This window comes from Notothenia coriiceps, unplaced genomic scaffold, assembly GCF_000735185.1.
Source record: "Notothenia coriiceps isolate Sejong01 unplaced genomic scaffold, NC01 NC01_scaffold00026422, whole genome shotgun sequence".
Taxonomy (NCBI): Eukaryota; Metazoa; Chordata; class Actinopteri; order Perciformes; family Nototheniidae; genus Notothenia; species Notothenia coriiceps.
The window spans coordinates 947,461-964,984 of record NW_011359123.1 but is presented as its reverse complement, the minus strand read 5'-3'; the positions used below and the strand labels follow the sequence as shown (position 1 = coordinate 964,984).

Genomic DNA, 17,524 nt, shown 5'->3' with positions numbered 1-17,524 from the left:
ATGTTGCATACATACATCCTGCACAATTTACTGTGGTAAATGTATGCAACACAGACACTGACCAACCACTATATCTTTGTTGTTTATCTGAAGGACGGAGAAACAAAGAGGTGCAGGTGGAAGGCTAAGGATTTTCAATGAGGCACAGGAAGCAGCAGTTACAAACTGGGTTTTGGCAAACAATGNTGGAACAAGAGAACACGTAATGTCTGTGGAACACAATCCCGTTACTAAATTGTTATTTATCAATATATATGTCATATTTTATGGTGCATGACGGGCGGGAGGGTGTACTGGAAGAACGGGGGGGGAAACGGTGGGGTACATTTTACAAGATCTTGGCGGTGACCGCCAAAGCACGACAAAACTCAAGATATAATCTAGCGAACATATTTTCGTAGTCGATTTTACTTTAGATTACTTTAATTTTTTCCATGTTCCGATTTCGTAATACTTAAAATTTTTTCTATGTAAGACGTGCCTATGAAATGGTATTATGTTTATGGGGTTCTATTACTTCTGTCTAACTACATGCGTATAGACACATAGAGAGCTCCACGGTGGACACACGTGTAGTGCTATGGACAATGTAGGAGTCGGATATTACACTTCCATTATACGTCTTTATACCGTTTGTACTCAGCTATAACGTCTTATCGTCCTCGTCTCCGTAGAGCGTCTGTCGCAGTGGGATAAATCGGGCTATACTACAGATTCGACTCCCCGGTAACCAAGTCCTTCGGGGGTACGACCAGACTACAGACGGTGTTTTGCCCCGGGGATTTTATAAGGAAGAAGGTACAAGCCGAACCATCTACTCGTTCTCACTCTTCGACGAGGTTATTGTCCCCTAGTGATATACTTTTCTATTGTAAACTCTACTACTCTATAATGCTAACAAACCCTAAAAGTACACAAATCATACTAAAACCAGCAAGAGTCGGATTGGGGGGGAAAGGGTAGGTCTCCACCTTAACTTGATTATATAAAGAATCATAAACGTGAAACTCATGCGTAAACTCATTTAACTGTGAAATGAAAAATTGATGGGTTGTCAAATATCATCTATATACTATAACAGTCAATGGTTAATGTCCTGGAAATTTGAACATCAGTTCATAAAGTTCACAGATTTATCACTGGAATCGAATTGCAGTGTTTTAGACTTGATGAAGGAATGACTAGACATAGTGACTAGATTAAAGATTGAAGGTCTAGGTGTCCGCCTAGTCACAGGCCTCAGGGTGTCGTATTGTCAGGGCTCGGGGGAAGGTTCCTTTAGGGCGCAAGGTGAGCGAGCACGAGCTAGCGATGGTCCCTCTCGCTCCAGAGTGGACCAACCCTTCTCCCTTCAAAGTTTCGTCTCGTGGAACCCACACTCCTCGTTTTCCATTCACTAAAAACCAACGATACATCTAATGCAAGTAAAATTTGGTATGTCCACCACTATCCTATATTTGATAGTTACACGGTACTTATAATCGAAGTCACGGGGGGGGCACCGTCTAATTTACGTAACACTCAGTGTATACTCTACGACCGAATTTTCTCTCACATACGTCGGTTGACAGTGTGGGGTTTTTTGAATAAAGGTCTATTTGGGTTTGCGTACGAGACCGTTACACCCGCTACCCTAAGAAAGGGGACAACAACTACATACCACCACGGCCTATTAAGCCTTATCTTGTCGTTCGGGGAAGAATAGGTTGAAGGTTTACTTAAAAACAAAGAAAAGCCTACAAGTATAGATTCTCCGACAGCCGTCATAAATAAGTCCGCCGAGACTCAGTGGCGGGCGTACCTTATTCCTGCGAGCACAAAAGAGGGGCCAAGCACGCCGAACTAAACTAGCTATTTTTAGGCCCCTTGAACAACGCGTAGCCCACAAAACACCCGCGCGACCGCGAACCCGCACTAGAGATTACCACCTTTCGGCGTAGGAACCACACACATACCAATAGTCCTCCAACACACTCTTTGACGTTTTCGGCAAACTATAGTATCTCTCAACCAACGAAGGACCGACGCAGACGTCCCCACCAAGCCTCACTGACAACACACAAGACTTATATCTTATCCTCAGCTACTCTAGCCTGCACATAAAGATGCGCACGCGAACCGTAACCCCTATATATCTACAGACACCCACACTAAAGCACCCGAAAGTGTACACTCGCCCCACATCACCAATCAGGGACAAACACTCCCACGACCTAGGAGAACGACACATACCGACGACACCACTATCGTGAACACGCGAGGACTGACAGATATAATAGACATCCGACGAAGACTCCCACATACAGAAACCACAACAATGATACACCGATGCCAGGAGACACATCAATAATCAACTACAACATTAGAAGTATTCACACACCACTTCAATTAATCATACAAACACAAATAATACGTATTGCACTACAGAGAAACACCGACTATGCGAACCCTACCACGCGCTCTAGCTATTATATAGTATAAAATCACTTACACACAACACATTATAACAAAACTCCATCTCAATATCTCACACCAAACAAACTTGACAAGTACCCCCCAACTCCACACCTATCACAAAACAAAATATAAGAGCAACACTCTAGACTAACATAATATGATTCTGTTAGCAGCAACAAAACAGACTACAAAAACCCAAATCGAACCCGTAGACAGTATAAATGTCAGAAACAACTACGAAAGGATTTTCTATAATAATCACCACCACACAACAAAACAAAACACAACACAACACACAAGGGAAACAAAAAAGTAACATACAAAACATAGACAAAACTATAAGAATAAAACCTAAGAGATCGCTTCGACACAAAACGTTGATAAACCAATAACATTTCGTAGGAGCTTCCTTACACCAGAACAATACGTACATAGAGTCGGCATACACACAAAGAAAGGACTCTTTCCATAGCTATGACTGAGCGAGCACAATGTCCCACCCACAATCGTCCAATTCATCGGAGCTACACAACTAAGATAGACAACGACGGCACAAATTGAAACCATCCATATTGCCGACTAACAGGGCCTTTTCTCAAAAAAGACATTAACGGTAAACTGTCGATTGCTAATGACGTCCAGGAACCACAACTAAGAATCACCACACGACGACCAGATAAGATTACTTAACGTAATTCCGCCCCCCTCATACCTGGTCACGTCGTAATCTTTATTAGAAATTTAACCTACTTGTACTAATCATAAAAAGGTTCTACACTGGTACAACTCCTGAATATATCAACACATAACAACATCACAAACTAAAACTCAAAACAACTTCGGATATGATCCAACGTATAACAAACTAAACTATAGTATAAAACAGCAAACAATACTCATGATTTAGAATTCTGCTTACTGTAAGTACAGTAAAAGTATTTTGTTATAATTAAGTACATAAATGACATCACCCATCTCTTCAGAGAGCTAAAGGTGACCTGTGCAGCAACACATTTCAACATGTGTCAATACTAAGAGCTGCTAGATTGTGCTGCTGTAATGGAATATGTATGAAAGGAGAATAAGAACATACCATGTGGTCCAGCTGGAGTCTCCTCTGCCTCCTGATCCCTGCCTCTGTCCCTCTTCCTGACACTTCATCTTTATTCCTCACATACATTTCTTCTTCTTCACTAATGTCTTCATCTCCTCCTCTTCCTCCTGCTCTGACCCTCCTGGTCTCTTCATCTCCTCCTCTTCCTCCTGCTCTGACCCTCCTGGTCTCTTCATCTCCTCCTCTTCCTCCTGGTCTCTTCAGTGTACTCTCTTTTCCTCTTTCTGTTCGTCCTGATCTCTTCTCAGATATGTCTTTTTGTTGATGTTGACTCACTCCAGCTACTCTGGCCTGCAAGAGCCCACTTGTGAAAAGCACTGGTACAAATGCGTGTATAACTTTACACGTTAGGGCCATGTAGCTGATAAGTAGCATATAATAAATATAACATCAGAAAGTATTGATCAAACGCACAGGCAGCTGTGTTCAGATCCAGTTTGACGGTAAAGGATGTATCCTGGTTTAATTTATCTCGCCTCATTGCTGCCGTCCCAAACAGCGACCGTCTGTTAAACGCTATCGATTCAAACAGCAGCGTTTTATTTAGATTTTGTTTGAAGCTCTCGTCTTTAGTAAAAACAAAACTAGTGGAAGGGAAAATGCTCCCAGGGGAAGATGATCCACCTTCAGGTGCGGGGACAGCTCACTCCCTCTCTGCAGCCGTGTGTGAGCCGCTGTCTCTGTGAACGCCGCTCCGCAGTTTAATGCAGGGTCGTAGCTGCGTTTTTAACGGGCCTAAAGTAAGATGATATTTAAAATGATTCACTTTTAATTAATTAACTGCTTGTTTCGTTGCTTGAGAAGCTTGTGGACATAGTGTAGGTTTGTTTCTACAAGTACAGTTTTAGGGACACAAAAGTTAGGGGGGCAGCTGGGGGGGTAAGGACAGTGGAGGGGAAGCTGCCCCTTGCCCCCCCGTAGATCCGCCCCTGAAGAAACCTACAAGGACATCTGCTTTTGAACCAACCGTTTTAATTCTAGTTTATTGGATTCAAATAAGCCGAACATTTTTAATATTTACACAGACTTTAGAAGGTTTCTATTTGACAGCCTTTTACAAATTAATTTTCTATTTCTAATTGTCTATTTAACACTTTTTAATTTTATAATAATTTGGATTATAGAAACCTCAGTTCTAAATGTATTATCTTTAATTCCTTCCTGGTCTTGCCATCTTTGTCCCCCTTTGTTGATCAGAAGCTGATAAAAACAATAGATTTAGATAAGGTTTTGAGGGTAAAAACAAAGGCATGAATGTTTTTGTGATGATATTTACCAATTTTTTTGGAAGTTACGAGCATCCAAGATTTTTAAATTTGTCAGCTGGCCATAATGTTATTTAATATTAAAAATGCTTGAAAAGAGAATCTACAAAAAATATTAAAAATTGTATTTTACTGACATTTCTAAAGAGAAACTGCAGACAGAAATCTGTTTCACAGACAAGAACAGAGCTGCCACCATCAGTACAGATTCATAGTAGGGATGGGAATTTGAAAGCAAATCTATATTCGAATATTCGACCCCCAAAAAAACGGTAACCGATTAACCGAAATGTACATATCCTATAAAAAAAAAGAAATATGGGAAATATGTTTTCCAAAAAAAAAAAATATATATTAATTTAAAGAGGGATCATACACAAACAACATAACCGGTTAGGGTAACGTAACCCTATTACAACAGAGATCAACAACCTATAACAGGGCCTATGCACAGAATGCAGCTATTCAATACTCATTCTTGTTTAAGAATATGAGCATGTATACTCAGGGGAGAGGCGGGTGCGGAGGCTATTCACAATCAGGCCAGCTGTAGAGAAGCTGGAATTTGGGCATAAGATGAGGTTTGAGTCTGCGTGATCTGCGTGTAGGGAGGGGCAGCAGCCATATCATTAGCTAGAACTAGCTAGATCTGATGGATTTGGACATAAACGCGAGTGAAGTATAACCGGACGCGAGGGAGAGATCAGCACCTGCAGCTCTGCCCGCTGTGAGGGACCGGTGAGCGGAGCAAAACACACGTTTAGACCTAACACATTTAGCTATGGCACTGTCGTATACATTGAATTATTCCATTTGATAAAATGTAATCAACTTAGGCACCCCTCCCAAAACCAAAAAAAAAAGATATTCATAACTCATATTCTCATATTCGAACACCTGAATAATTTTGAATATTCGATTAATCGTTCCCATCCCTAATTCATAGCATCAGATAAAATAATATTATGAATAAAGTCAGAAACAATGACAAAAACCCATTAGAGGCCAGCACAACCAGATGTTTTGTCACGGTCAGCAACTCACTATGAGCTGCCGTTAACCATAACATTTGGAATATCATTTATCTGCCTTGATTTGTATTATATTGTTACAACAATCAATCGATTAGTGATTTGGTCTTTAAAGTGTCAAACAATATTTCAAAAGGCCCCTTTCTAATTTAGGTGCTCTGAATAGACGTCTTTACATGTTTACCTGAACAACAGTGCAAAGAGAGAAAAGCATTTTTGTTTAACCAATTATATAAATGATTAATCAAGTATCGAGAATAGATACATTTCTGCCAGCTGTATTTTTCTCTTCAGCCCTGAATTGCATAGTTGCACTTTTACAGAGTCCTCCAAACTTTATAAATTATTTTGATCACATCTGTCACTCACAGCTGCACTTGTGATTAACACTTGTGCTGGAAACAGTTAATTAAAAACGACTACTCTCCGGAGAGAAAGTGCGTACCTGCTGGGAACCCGCTGTCAGATTCCTCGAGGTGCTCTCCGTCTTCCAGCTTGTCTTTGTCAGTGATGTAATCCCCAGTCTGATACTTTTTGCTACGACATCGCCGGCGTTTCTTAGAAGCAGGCGTGTCACACTCTGCACTGGCCATCTTCCCCTTGCTCTGACACACTCTCTCGGGCAGGGGGTTGGAGCGGGGCCTTCCTCTCGGACGGCGGGCGGGTTGCACGGGAGTCACAGGTGGTGACGGGGAACTCGGGGGAGGAGGCATTTGTGGGGGGGGAGGGGAAGGCGTAGCAAAGCCCCAGAGGTCGAGTCGAGCCTCATCAGCTCGCCGTCGTCCTCTCCTCAGTCTTGTGAAGGAGCTTCCAGTAGAGTCGGACTCTTTACCGGATACAGCCGAGCGATTGAGAGACACCGGAGTCTCCACACTCTGAACACCACCGCCGCTATCTGCAACTGATTTAATCAAATTGAATTGTTATACATTCACTATGTCTATGCATAGAAGTATGACTGACACATCAAAAAACACCATCCAGACAATATGTGCGACAATTTCTGTCTGCTTCTGAGGCTGACTGCAGGCTATTTATTTCCAGAGCGAGAACTATGAGATCTACTTTTAAGCTTAATGAAATGCCAAATGTGGGATTCAACTGAAGCATCATTATAAATGTGACATTTATCAGCAATGAGTCCACAATGCAATAACGTTTCAGGGCTGTTCATGTCACATAATTATAAGAAACAAAAGATGGAACCTGGTTTGTTGCGTGCTGGTGGATCGGCCTTGTTGGGACTGATATTGACCCTCAGAGTCGGCTCTTTACTCGGTGGAGAAAGTGTCCCCGCCGAAAGACTCTGCTCCAGCGCAGGTGCACATTGTTTCTTCTGCTGGAATACACAGGGGACAAAGTGAGCACGCTGTATTGGATGCTATTGATCACAAAGCTTTCATGGTGACAGAAAGCTTTGCAACACACTCACAATAAACCCTTTGGAGTTAAATCATTAGTCATAGAAAGGCAGCTCTGTATCTCAAAATGAATAGATGAGATCTTGGCGAGATTAACATGATTGCTACCTAAAATGTCTACCTAAAACTCAATCAAAGGGAGATATAAAGAAATAATCAAAATACATTTTAGACATTAAAAAGATAGAGATAATTTACCTTTTTTTGACAAGACACTTTGGATGGAGTGATTTTTGCGTCTTGTTTTTTCTTTGCTGCAGCCTTTTTTGATGAGTCCGTTGCCGCCTTCTCTTTTTCTGGCTTCTTAGGACTGGTTTTCTTTTGTTTGGCCGCAGAAGATTTTGCTTTGGTTGGCGACTCCTCTTTGGTTCCGTTTGTTTTCTTCTCAAACTTGTCGCCTCCCGCCGCACACTGGCCTGTAAGAATGGATGCAACCATGCCCTCCAATTTTGCTCTGGGAGGACTGTCCGACGCCCCACTTTCTCTCTTCAACATTTCCCCCTCTAACACCTGGGCCAGTTTGCTCTCCATCCTGTTCCCATTTGTTGATGCTTTGCTCCCAAAGAGATGAGACTTGCCAGCAGGCTTTGAGGGGCTTTGCTTCGCTTGCAGTCCTACATGTTCTCCTTTGCTGCTGTTTAACTCAGTATTATTGTCCAAACACTCTGTGGCATTTGCCTTCTCGTGTCTCTTTATAGCTTGAGTTGAATCCCCTTGAGATGGCACACCAGTCCACTCTTCAGCAGACCAGTATGGTGGGTATTCAAAAGTGTGTTTAGATTGGGTGTCATGGCTCCCAGAGAGTGGATTCAAAACATCAGCCTTTCTTGATGCAACAGGTGAGAGTTGAGTAACACCCTCACCTGTTGGTGCCGTCGTTTCGAGAGTTTGCTGCTTTACGATGGACACGAGGTTAGACAGGGGAGACTTCATTCTCTCCCACTTATCATCCTCAGGTTTGGACGGGCTGTGATGGGCGTTCTGAAATTTGGATCTTTCCGAAGCTGTGGTGCCTTTTGTTTTCGGAGATCCTTGTGTGATCTTTCTCTGAGCAGACGAGGGTTGGTGTGGAAGAGGAGTTGGCTGCGGCCAAGCCGGGCTGACGACAGTGTTGGAGAATGGCACCGCTGATTTGCCAGCTTTCTGAGGAGTCTGAGCACTGGTAGAGCTGGACAGAGCAGTGGTGAGGGCTCCTTTAGAGGGACAGTTCTTAGTTATGGCTGTGCTGGTGTTTTTAACATGCTTGGTGCTGTGCGCATGTTGGTTGCCCTTCATCATACAGGATGGCTTCTTTCCTACTGAGGCCAGATGCTCTCCTTGGTCAATTATAGATATAAACTCCTGCTTTGCAAAAGATGGAAATTCATCAGCAAAAGCCCCCTTTCCGTCTTTGCCCCGTAGAGTAGAAGCCAGTATGGGGCTGGCCACACCTACATAAGTCCCGGGGATGTTTTTTATGGAGTCTTGTGAAGATCCTTTACTCCAGGCTGGTTTGGGTTCTGGGACCTGGTGATTCGGAGGCCTACTTATTTGCTTTTGATGAGATCCATTTCTGTGGGTGTTGGGTAAGATAGGGTATTGCACAGCTGAGTTATAATTTGTAGAATGAGTCCTATTTGAGTTTAGAAAATCTCTCTGATTTGATTCATTATTATGAGGCTCAATCATAGTGACTGGAGGGTCATTTATGCATTTTGGACGTTTTGATTTAGCAGATAGATCAAGAGGTACATCCCTTGGTTCAACAGAACAAGCTGTGTGGTCCTCCGAAGCTGAGGGAGGCGTCGTTTTAAGAGAGCCCATGGTAGTCTTGTCTATGCTGTTGCCTTTCTCCACATGGTTCAGCAGTCGGCTCTGAGAGGTGATGCTGGCCAGTGCAGAGCCACAGCAAATGGCAGCAGTGGGAGACAGTGTGTAGAGGGTGGGTGCTGCAGGAGTTAATGACGGGTGCTGCAAGGGTAGGGCAATAGCTGGTGAGGCCACCACTGAGGCCAAAGACTTATGCTCTCCCACAGATTTGGCGTTTTTAGTGGATGAATGGTTAGATTTAAGTTTGGATGACAATGTTCCGACTTTTTTCTCTGCAGCTGGAGTCCGGCCCACCGAGAACAGAAAGGGATAGGTCCGCATGAGAGGTGTCCCTGCAACACCTGAGCTTTGAGGCTGAATTTCTTTCTGAAACTGGTTTGATGTGGCTTCTCTCAATGCTGCTATCTGACCCAATGCTGGTGGAAGAGTAATTTTACAAAGTGGGGAGGGAAAATTAGTCGAGGGAAGGAAGGCAACAGGCTGGACCTGTTTAAACATGGTGGAGCACTGAAACCCAGGGGGAACACTTTGAACAGATTGTGTTTGCGGGTGAGATTTCTTACTGGATGTCACATTGCTGTGACAGGGGTTGAGTGAGTCCTCCCGGACGAGTTTCACGCCACTTAACCTATGAGGAGAGGGGAAGACCCCAGCACCATCAGCCTTGAGTTTAGGAGCCTCTGCCCTTTTGTCTGCTTTCTTCTCAGAGCCGGACGTTGGTGCATTGTTGGGCTGTTGAGGCAGAGAAAGCTCAGGGCTGTGGTTGTAATTGCTAGTGTCCAGGCAGGTTTTCGCTGTCTTACAGTCTGTTGTTGGAGTCGTCTTGTTTTGCTGACTGAGGGTAACATCTCCTCTGAACTCAGGGGGTAGCGTCTGGGGGGGATTTCCCACCATACTAGCAGACGCTTTATTAGGAGCACTGATCTCTCTGCTCACCGTGCCTCCATCCCCTACATTCATTAGTGTAGGATCCACCTGAGTAATAAGAGAAGATCATGAGGCCAATATTGATTAGATAAGAGAAAATAATACTCTAATCTAGTAATCTTACTGTAATGAAAAAAAGATTACCTGCATAGGTGTTTCTTTAACACAACATGCCTCAGGGGTAGCGGAGTCAGTCAGGTGAGTTTTTCTTGAAATAGAGTGATAAGCTGCAGAATACACAAAAAGAAGAACACTTAGTGTGATACACGTTGGTGTCGTTTTCATAACAATTACAGAAAATTATTTCATTCGATCCTTCATGAATGAACACGGCCTACTCTATGCAACATTCAATGTTTCAGAGTAACTAAAAGGAAGCAATAAAAAAGTTCCCTTCTTTACGACAGGCTTCCAGGCAAGATATGTTACAATTTCCTCAGGGCATAAAAAACATTTATGGTAGCAAAGAGAAGCGTGATAAACTGAACAATATATTTGTTCGTTCCAGACAATACTAACAATTTGTCAGACTTGATCGATCTGGAGTGTGAATTATCTTGACTAAAAATAGTCTGATCAGTAAGTGAAATGAGAACTAATGCATCAGTTGAAACAGAGACAGATTAGGAGCCGGGCACTGACACGTAAAAGTCCAACATTCCCAAATAAATCACCTCTTTCACACTCCCCATCTGCATGTGTTTTCCACTGCATGTTGTAGGGTAACTTTAACTCTCAAAGGTTTGCTGTTTGTTTAAGCTATTTCATTCACACTGAAGATGATGTGGGCTGTCTACATCACTTCAAACCTTTCTACCACAATATAGTGGATGCATCTTACTGCAGCCTATGAGTACCTTGTGTTGTTTTAGGAGAGAGTAACATTATATATAAAAATCAATACTAGAAAAGACTATCAGAAAAAAAACAAGATTAAAGCATCCGGAAAGAACAAAATAATCATCGTTAGTTTGATTAAGCCCTATGACAGTCAAAAGAGGAGAGTCCAATTTGTGCCCTCTGGCCCTTTATAGGCCCACTCAGTATGTGAAGCAATCGAGTGCAGTTCTGTTAAAATTATCTTTTAATAGTGAGCGACAGACTTAAAATTTGACAATGGAGAAAAAGTTGTGTTTCTTATCCATCACTGGATTTTTGTTCCTGTGTTGAATTCAGCTTGAATATGGGGGTCAGGCCGGGTGATCAACAATCAGACATGAAGTTTCACCTACTGCTTCCCTAATGCTCACAACATAATTTATTTTCCAACGAACTCTAACCAGGTAAGCTGGTGAATAACAATACAAAAACATTTTATCTATCCTGATATCATCTGGGAAAATGGGATATACTGTAGGCTACTCTCATACACACGCTAGCAGAGCCCCTATGTAGGTAGAGGTGAGCGCAGGCGAGCGCATCTGCAAGTAAATTAGACGACTACAAAAAGGGACTACAGGCAAAAATGTATCTCAAAGCTTTGGGGGAATGGAAAATGTTTCATCCGGGAGTCAGTGAAACATAACGACTATGATGCACATAATGACTGACACACCAATCTCTGCTGGAATCTGCGAGCACGGACTGAAAGGGATCCAGCGATGCAGATACCACTCAGTGCAAGGAGGCTCTGCATTCATTACCGCACAACAGTTGCTTACAGCTAGTTTGTCTTTGTGCTGCGATCATACGCGGTCTACTCCGCCACAACATTTACATTCATCAACTCTGATGTAGGCCACTAAAATGTATGCAGTAGTCCGGCACACGCGCCGTGGGCAACACCGCTCCGACATAACAAAGTCAAGCCTGACATTTCATCTGAGAAAAACAGCCCGGACCAAACGGTTCTGTTGTAGCTCACTTCAGCCCGGGCAGATCCCTCTATAGCCCCGTGACACAAAAGACACACGCCCCGATGTCATGTGTGGGGGGGGAAGTGCACAATGCATGTTGTGGCGTAACACTTTGCTATCCTCCGTTGTAAATATCAGCACGAAAAAACTCTGGAGAGCTCCGGGTCGCTCTCTGTCACTGGAGATGGCGAGAGGGACTACAATGAGAGAATGGCAACCGGCTCTCAGGTGATCATCGCTGCATCCGCTAACAAATACGAGAATAAACTGCACATGGAGCCTGACTTCCTCTAAAACACTACCCTAAATAACGCAGACAACATGGATGATACTGTTTGGAAATAAAAGATAGATGTTTTGGGCATATTATAGTAAGTGACAGCCAGGAGAGGTTTCTCCACACATCGAGTGGCAGCTGCTTCGGAGCAACACAATGTGGCAATGTGTCACATCTCCGTCCGATAAGGTAAGTCAACATCAATGCAAAGCCACACAGAAAACACAAGGCAGAGCCAAACAAACAAAACTCCTGACCACCATCACGCTGTTTCATCAGCGACAAAGTAACAGTCTTAACAAACAAATAATCAATTCCCTGCACTGAGTAACACGCAAATAGGAAGAAACAAAGTAGCCAACTGGACAACAAAAACACAGGGGTAACACAACTTATTGTACAGGATCGTTCTGCTGGAGTGGTCACCGAAAATGAGGGCAAATAGTATATTTAACTCCACTGACCACCACGGGTATGTTTCAAGCTCCCTGCGCAGCGGAGTCTTCTCTCACTCCGTCGGCTTACATGTTGAGGCAGGCTACTGTTATTTATCCCCGGCCGACCTAATGTGAAGTGCTCCAGTCTCTCCTATATCGGCCCTTTCGGTGGACAGACGGAACCACTTCGGCGTTGAAAAGCATTCACCGAGCCCCCCGACCCACCGAGCCTCTCCTCTCCTTCCCCCCCTGTAAGACTCTCTCTGTCCGAAATATTGAATAATTCCCGAGCTAATCAGCGGGCGAGATAAAAGATGTCTAATGACACAAACAGTTACCAACCCGCTCGTGCAGATGGCATGTGGACGACGCTACGGGCACCACTCGGATACGGCCGGGTCCAGCCTATCGCCTCTGCCGTCCGCGGCTGCTCACTAATCTCGACGGTTTTCGGTTCTCAAAGTCCGGGGGGGCGGGAGGAGAGAGGAGGAGGAAGGAGAGGGAAGGGGGGGGGGGTAGTCAAGACAGTCCGTTCGTATCTCCAGTCTGGTGGGAGAGAGAGAGGGGCAGGAGGGTGCTCGGTGATAGCATGGGAGATGTAGTGCTGGGCTATCCACGCCCAGGATTAGACGCTGGAGAGGCTGGGAGGGGTGAGGACTGCAGGTACCGGCATGCAATGCGAGCTTCTGCCTGCTCAAGGGGAATGGGGGATCGCGACCAAAGAGTGTAACGGTGCGCTAAAACTGAAGTGGCTTCTCGGGGTAACGAAGTAATAAACTGTATTTCTGGTAACGAAAGCAGACTCCGAGTGTTACTGCTCGGGTGTTTGCGTTTCATTGGTAGGCAGGTCAATTAACAGAGTCACAGCAGAGGGTGATGGTTGCTGAACGGAATTGCTCAAATACAAAAAAAGAGTGGGAGAGGTTTGGTTTCTGTTGCAGGGGAATGAACACGAGGAAGCAAGACTCCGGGTGCTGGAGGCTCTCCAGTTGCATGCTGTAAGCTGCAGCGAGATGCAGCCTGGAGAAGATGGGGGAGCAGTAAAGCCTCTTCTACTGATTCTACTGAGTAGGATGTCAAAACCCATAACTACATGAGACTTGTCATCAGACATTAAGTGTGGGTCCTTTTGTGGTGATACAATGTATCTGACTTAACTTACACCATAGCTTCAGTTGTAAACATAAATAAATAAACAAAGCCCTGGAAGCAGAAATCATGCATGCAGGCTGTTTTTTTAAAATATCGCTGGTGTCTTCCCTTTACTGGCTTACAAGATATTTACACATTCTTTTGCAGAGCAAAAGTGATATTAGGAATTTGTAGAGTCAATATTATGATTCTCATCTTCAAACTCCTCAAATATACTTTCTTCCACAAAAAAAAACAAAAACCTACAATTATCTTGGAAAATATATAGAGACATACCATGCAGTGACATGACAGCTTTGCTCCCTTGATTAAGGTATTTTCCCCTAATTAATTATGATTGATTATGACCAGCTGTGCTGAGCCCAATCAAACCATATGATTTTTTATGATTTCTTGGTTTGTTCGAGTCAAGGTTTTGATGGTGTGAAGCCATTTTGTTGTCAAGAACACTGATAATCACACATTTTGCCAAAGAGTGCCACTAACTCTGTGCTGGATCCTCAGTTTACTGTCATTTACATCTTGCAGCGCAGCGTGTCAAAATCACATTTCCTGTTATCACCAGCTCAGGTTTTAGCTGGATTCATGTACACAGTTTTCTACACAGAAGTGGGCTGGAGTTAAGTTAAAAGCAAAAATACTTCTCTGTATAAAACTACTTGAATTGTCTTTAGTTCTCTACAAGACTGTACACAATATCAAGATAATCTGCTCCTATTAATAAAAACAATAGCCTTCAACCTACTGAAAATAACCCAAACATGCTCACACAGCTACCAAGTCTCACACATCAGAGGACAGACCATTTTTTTTAAATACAAGCCACCACTCTGTATATAAAGTTGAAAGAGGCTTCTCCTGCAAGCTATATTATCTTTATAATATTTGTAAATGAATACAAATCAACTTCTGTTTACAACTGTTTCTATATTTTTTACTTTTAACAAGTGCACGTTTGAGAACAGCTTTAACCAGCTTTATTTAATTGAAGTCAGACTATAACACACAAGTTATATTAAACAAAGACTAAAGAGGTAAAATAATATCTGATGACCAACAGCTAATATTTGACAGCATGACAGCACATCTGCAACTTCCAGTCATAGCAAGTTTCAAGTGTAATTTTCTGACTCACATCCACGAGATATTTAGCTCTGTATGCAACAATCACATTTGGGCACAGTTTAGCAGTACAGGTTACTCTGCTGTAATTAGGCTACTTGTCTTACCTGAATCATGAAAGCAGTGTTAGCCTACTGTCTACAATGGTGTCCACTGTCCACTCCTTTAGGCCAACACATTTCCTACTTTTCTCAACACTTGGGGTGGTGAGGAAATAACCGTGCACACACAGCGAGGCTGACTGAGAGTTTGTTTACTACCATGCACGATCTGTGTGCTGTTGCCCACCATGAAAGCGATCTAGGACAACAACCCTGTCCATCCGCCGAGAGCAGTAACCTACAAGCGGAAACTATTTCGCTGCCTTCCTATCGCGGAGTGGATCGGTGTGCCCTTCGCCATTCGCTCAGTAATGGCTGCGTGCAGGCAGACAAGTCGTTGACAGATGGCCAAATGTGAAATTGGGAAACCAAAAAACACCGATTGGTAAAAGGGGAAACGCGGATGTACAGCACGGGGTCGGCAGAAAGCGGGAGTCTCACAAAGTCGGCAGCTGACACCTCGCATTGTGTCTGAGCTGGGGTAACCCGGAGACCTCAACGACCGCGCAGCAGCTATCCCGGTAGTGACCGGCTGCTCGGGGCTTTCACCAATTACAGACGACTTTGGTTTCACAGGCTCCACATAGGATGTCTGAAGCAATGGGGTTAAAACAACTTATTATGCATGCATTTATAAATCTCTCGAGCAGGGATGTGGTATTCCGCACATGCAGTATGACAACTGCGATAGCACAGATGAAGGCACGTTGTTTGTTTCGCAGGCCGGATTTTTGAAGATTGTCGTCTTCAAAGTGGGCATACATGGTCATTTATCTGTGAGTCATATTGGAGATTATCGACCCTATTTAGGCCGCCATGGTTTACAGAGACAAGGATGTCCCGTATAAGTTCGTGGTTCACCTGGTCAATGAATCCCGAGGCTCGTCAGGCGGGGGGTGGACGCTCAGTAAAAAGCAAGCGTATTATTCTTCCATCTTGGCATAAGTAATGAATTATTCTACAATAAACGAAGGGAGGGTGGCAGCTGATCACAGAAACACTGAAGGGTGATGTGCTTGTTTGCCAGGTTAATGGATGGCCCGATGTGCCGTCCAGATGATGTTAAATATCTGAAAATGAATCGCATCACTTCATACAGTTTCCGTGTCGGCGTTTGGACAGCCGATACGCATGGACAGCAGACTCAAGTATGTCATCTCGATACACAACTTGGCTGGCCATAGGCTACATGTGACACGATCCTACATAATGCCGTGGGATATCAGCGATACATCACCGCAACTACTGTGGCTCCTGCAAGACAGCGACAACAAGAAAATACACATATCCAGGTCAAAGTTTGGCAGAGTTTAACTCGCCCTCAATAGCGTTGTGCAATGCCCCCTTTAATGCCCCCTGCTCGCCCGTAACGCCTTTGTTATTAGTAATCGCATGGTATTGCACCGTCTTACCTTGCGCTCCGAGCCGTGTACAGCCAACACAGCCTGCAGACCAAGCAACAAGCTATTGTTGTCTACAGAGGCTTCCGACGGGGCCAGGGATGTGATTTTGAAGTAGAAGGAATACAGTATGCAATTTCGGCTTGTCCTCGCGATCTTCCCTTATTGCCAGTTTTCGGTCTGCAGCAGCTGGAGATGAAAATCGCGCACCCTGGGTCCTAGCGCCGGGTAAAGCCCTACAGGTGAATAACAAACAGACTGGTGCTCGCTGGGTTTTAATCTTTAATTGCAGAGGACTTCGCTGGAGTCACATAAATAGTCCTTATGGGGCAGAGTTTAGTATCCCAGCTACAGATTCAACAAAGACCTGCGTTGAGGTCTCTTAATTTGTTTTAACATTGTCTTCAAGTCTAATTACACTGACTGCGTTTACTTTAACAATATAGTCTGCTTACCTGTCACACTAAAACAAATGTTTTTAACAACACACTTATTTTTCCTTTAAGACTTCACACCATCCTGTACAGTCAATTGTGTTATTTATAATAATATTTTATTTTGGGAACAGTCATATCAACTGCTTTTGTTTTCACGCAATCGAGTTTGGGGTTGAGTTTTTATAGTATTGTGTTAGGTGCAGTATAATATTTTTGGAGAAGGCTGTCAGTATGAATTTGTGACAGGAAGCTGCAAAGGTGTTGGACAGTTTCTCTTAAATCAATATGTGGATATAACTACTGCTGTTTCCAACCAACAGCAAGCATGCAAATGTCTCTCACAATAGTAAGCACAAGCAGCGTGGGGTCTGTTGCTGTATCAGGGGGGACGTTGTACCTAGAGGACAGTTGTCTCATAATGGGTCTATAGATTGTTATTTTAGTAGTGGATCACTGATTGAAGAAACCCATGTATATATAAAGATCAGTCAAAGTCAAAAGTCAACTTCATGTTCTGTTGGTGTGATACAGACAGGGAGATCAAAATGCTGTTTCTCACAATCCCTAGGAATAAAATAAAATATATAGACAATATATAAATACATGTATATGTACACACCTGTACACCCACTTATAAACATGTATGTATATATATATATATACATATGCACACACTAAGAGGCATACCTAAAAGGCACAACAGTCAATACAAAATAAC

General features: G+C 43.4%; 1 protein-coding gene across 2 annotated transcripts; it reads right to left on the bottom strand.

Annotated features, from left to right (window-relative positions):
• Positions 1-3,727: 3,727 nt before the first annotated feature.
• bcorl1 (BCL6 corepressor-like 1) lies at positions 3,728-13,013 on the bottom strand. 2 transcript variants are annotated; one of them, XM_010784565.1, is made up of 6 exons: positions 12,937-13,013; positions 10,169-10,251; positions 7,487-10,072; positions 7,074-7,206; positions 6,313-6,768; positions 3,728-3,862 (listed from the first exon to the last, which is right to left on the bottom strand). In XM_010784565.1, the coding sequence occupies exons 1-6, from the start codon at positions 12,953-12,955 to the stop codon at positions 3,816-3,818; spliced, it is 3,324 nt and encodes a 1,107-aa protein (XP_010782867.1). In that variant the 5' UTR covers positions 12,956-13,013; the 3' UTR covers positions 3,728-3,815. The 2 variants fall into 2 exon arrangements, with proteins under 2 accessions (XP_010782867.1, XP_010782868.1); XM_010784566.1 differs by having other exon boundaries at positions 7,074-7,203.
• Positions 13,014-17,524: the final 4,511 nt, after the last annotated feature.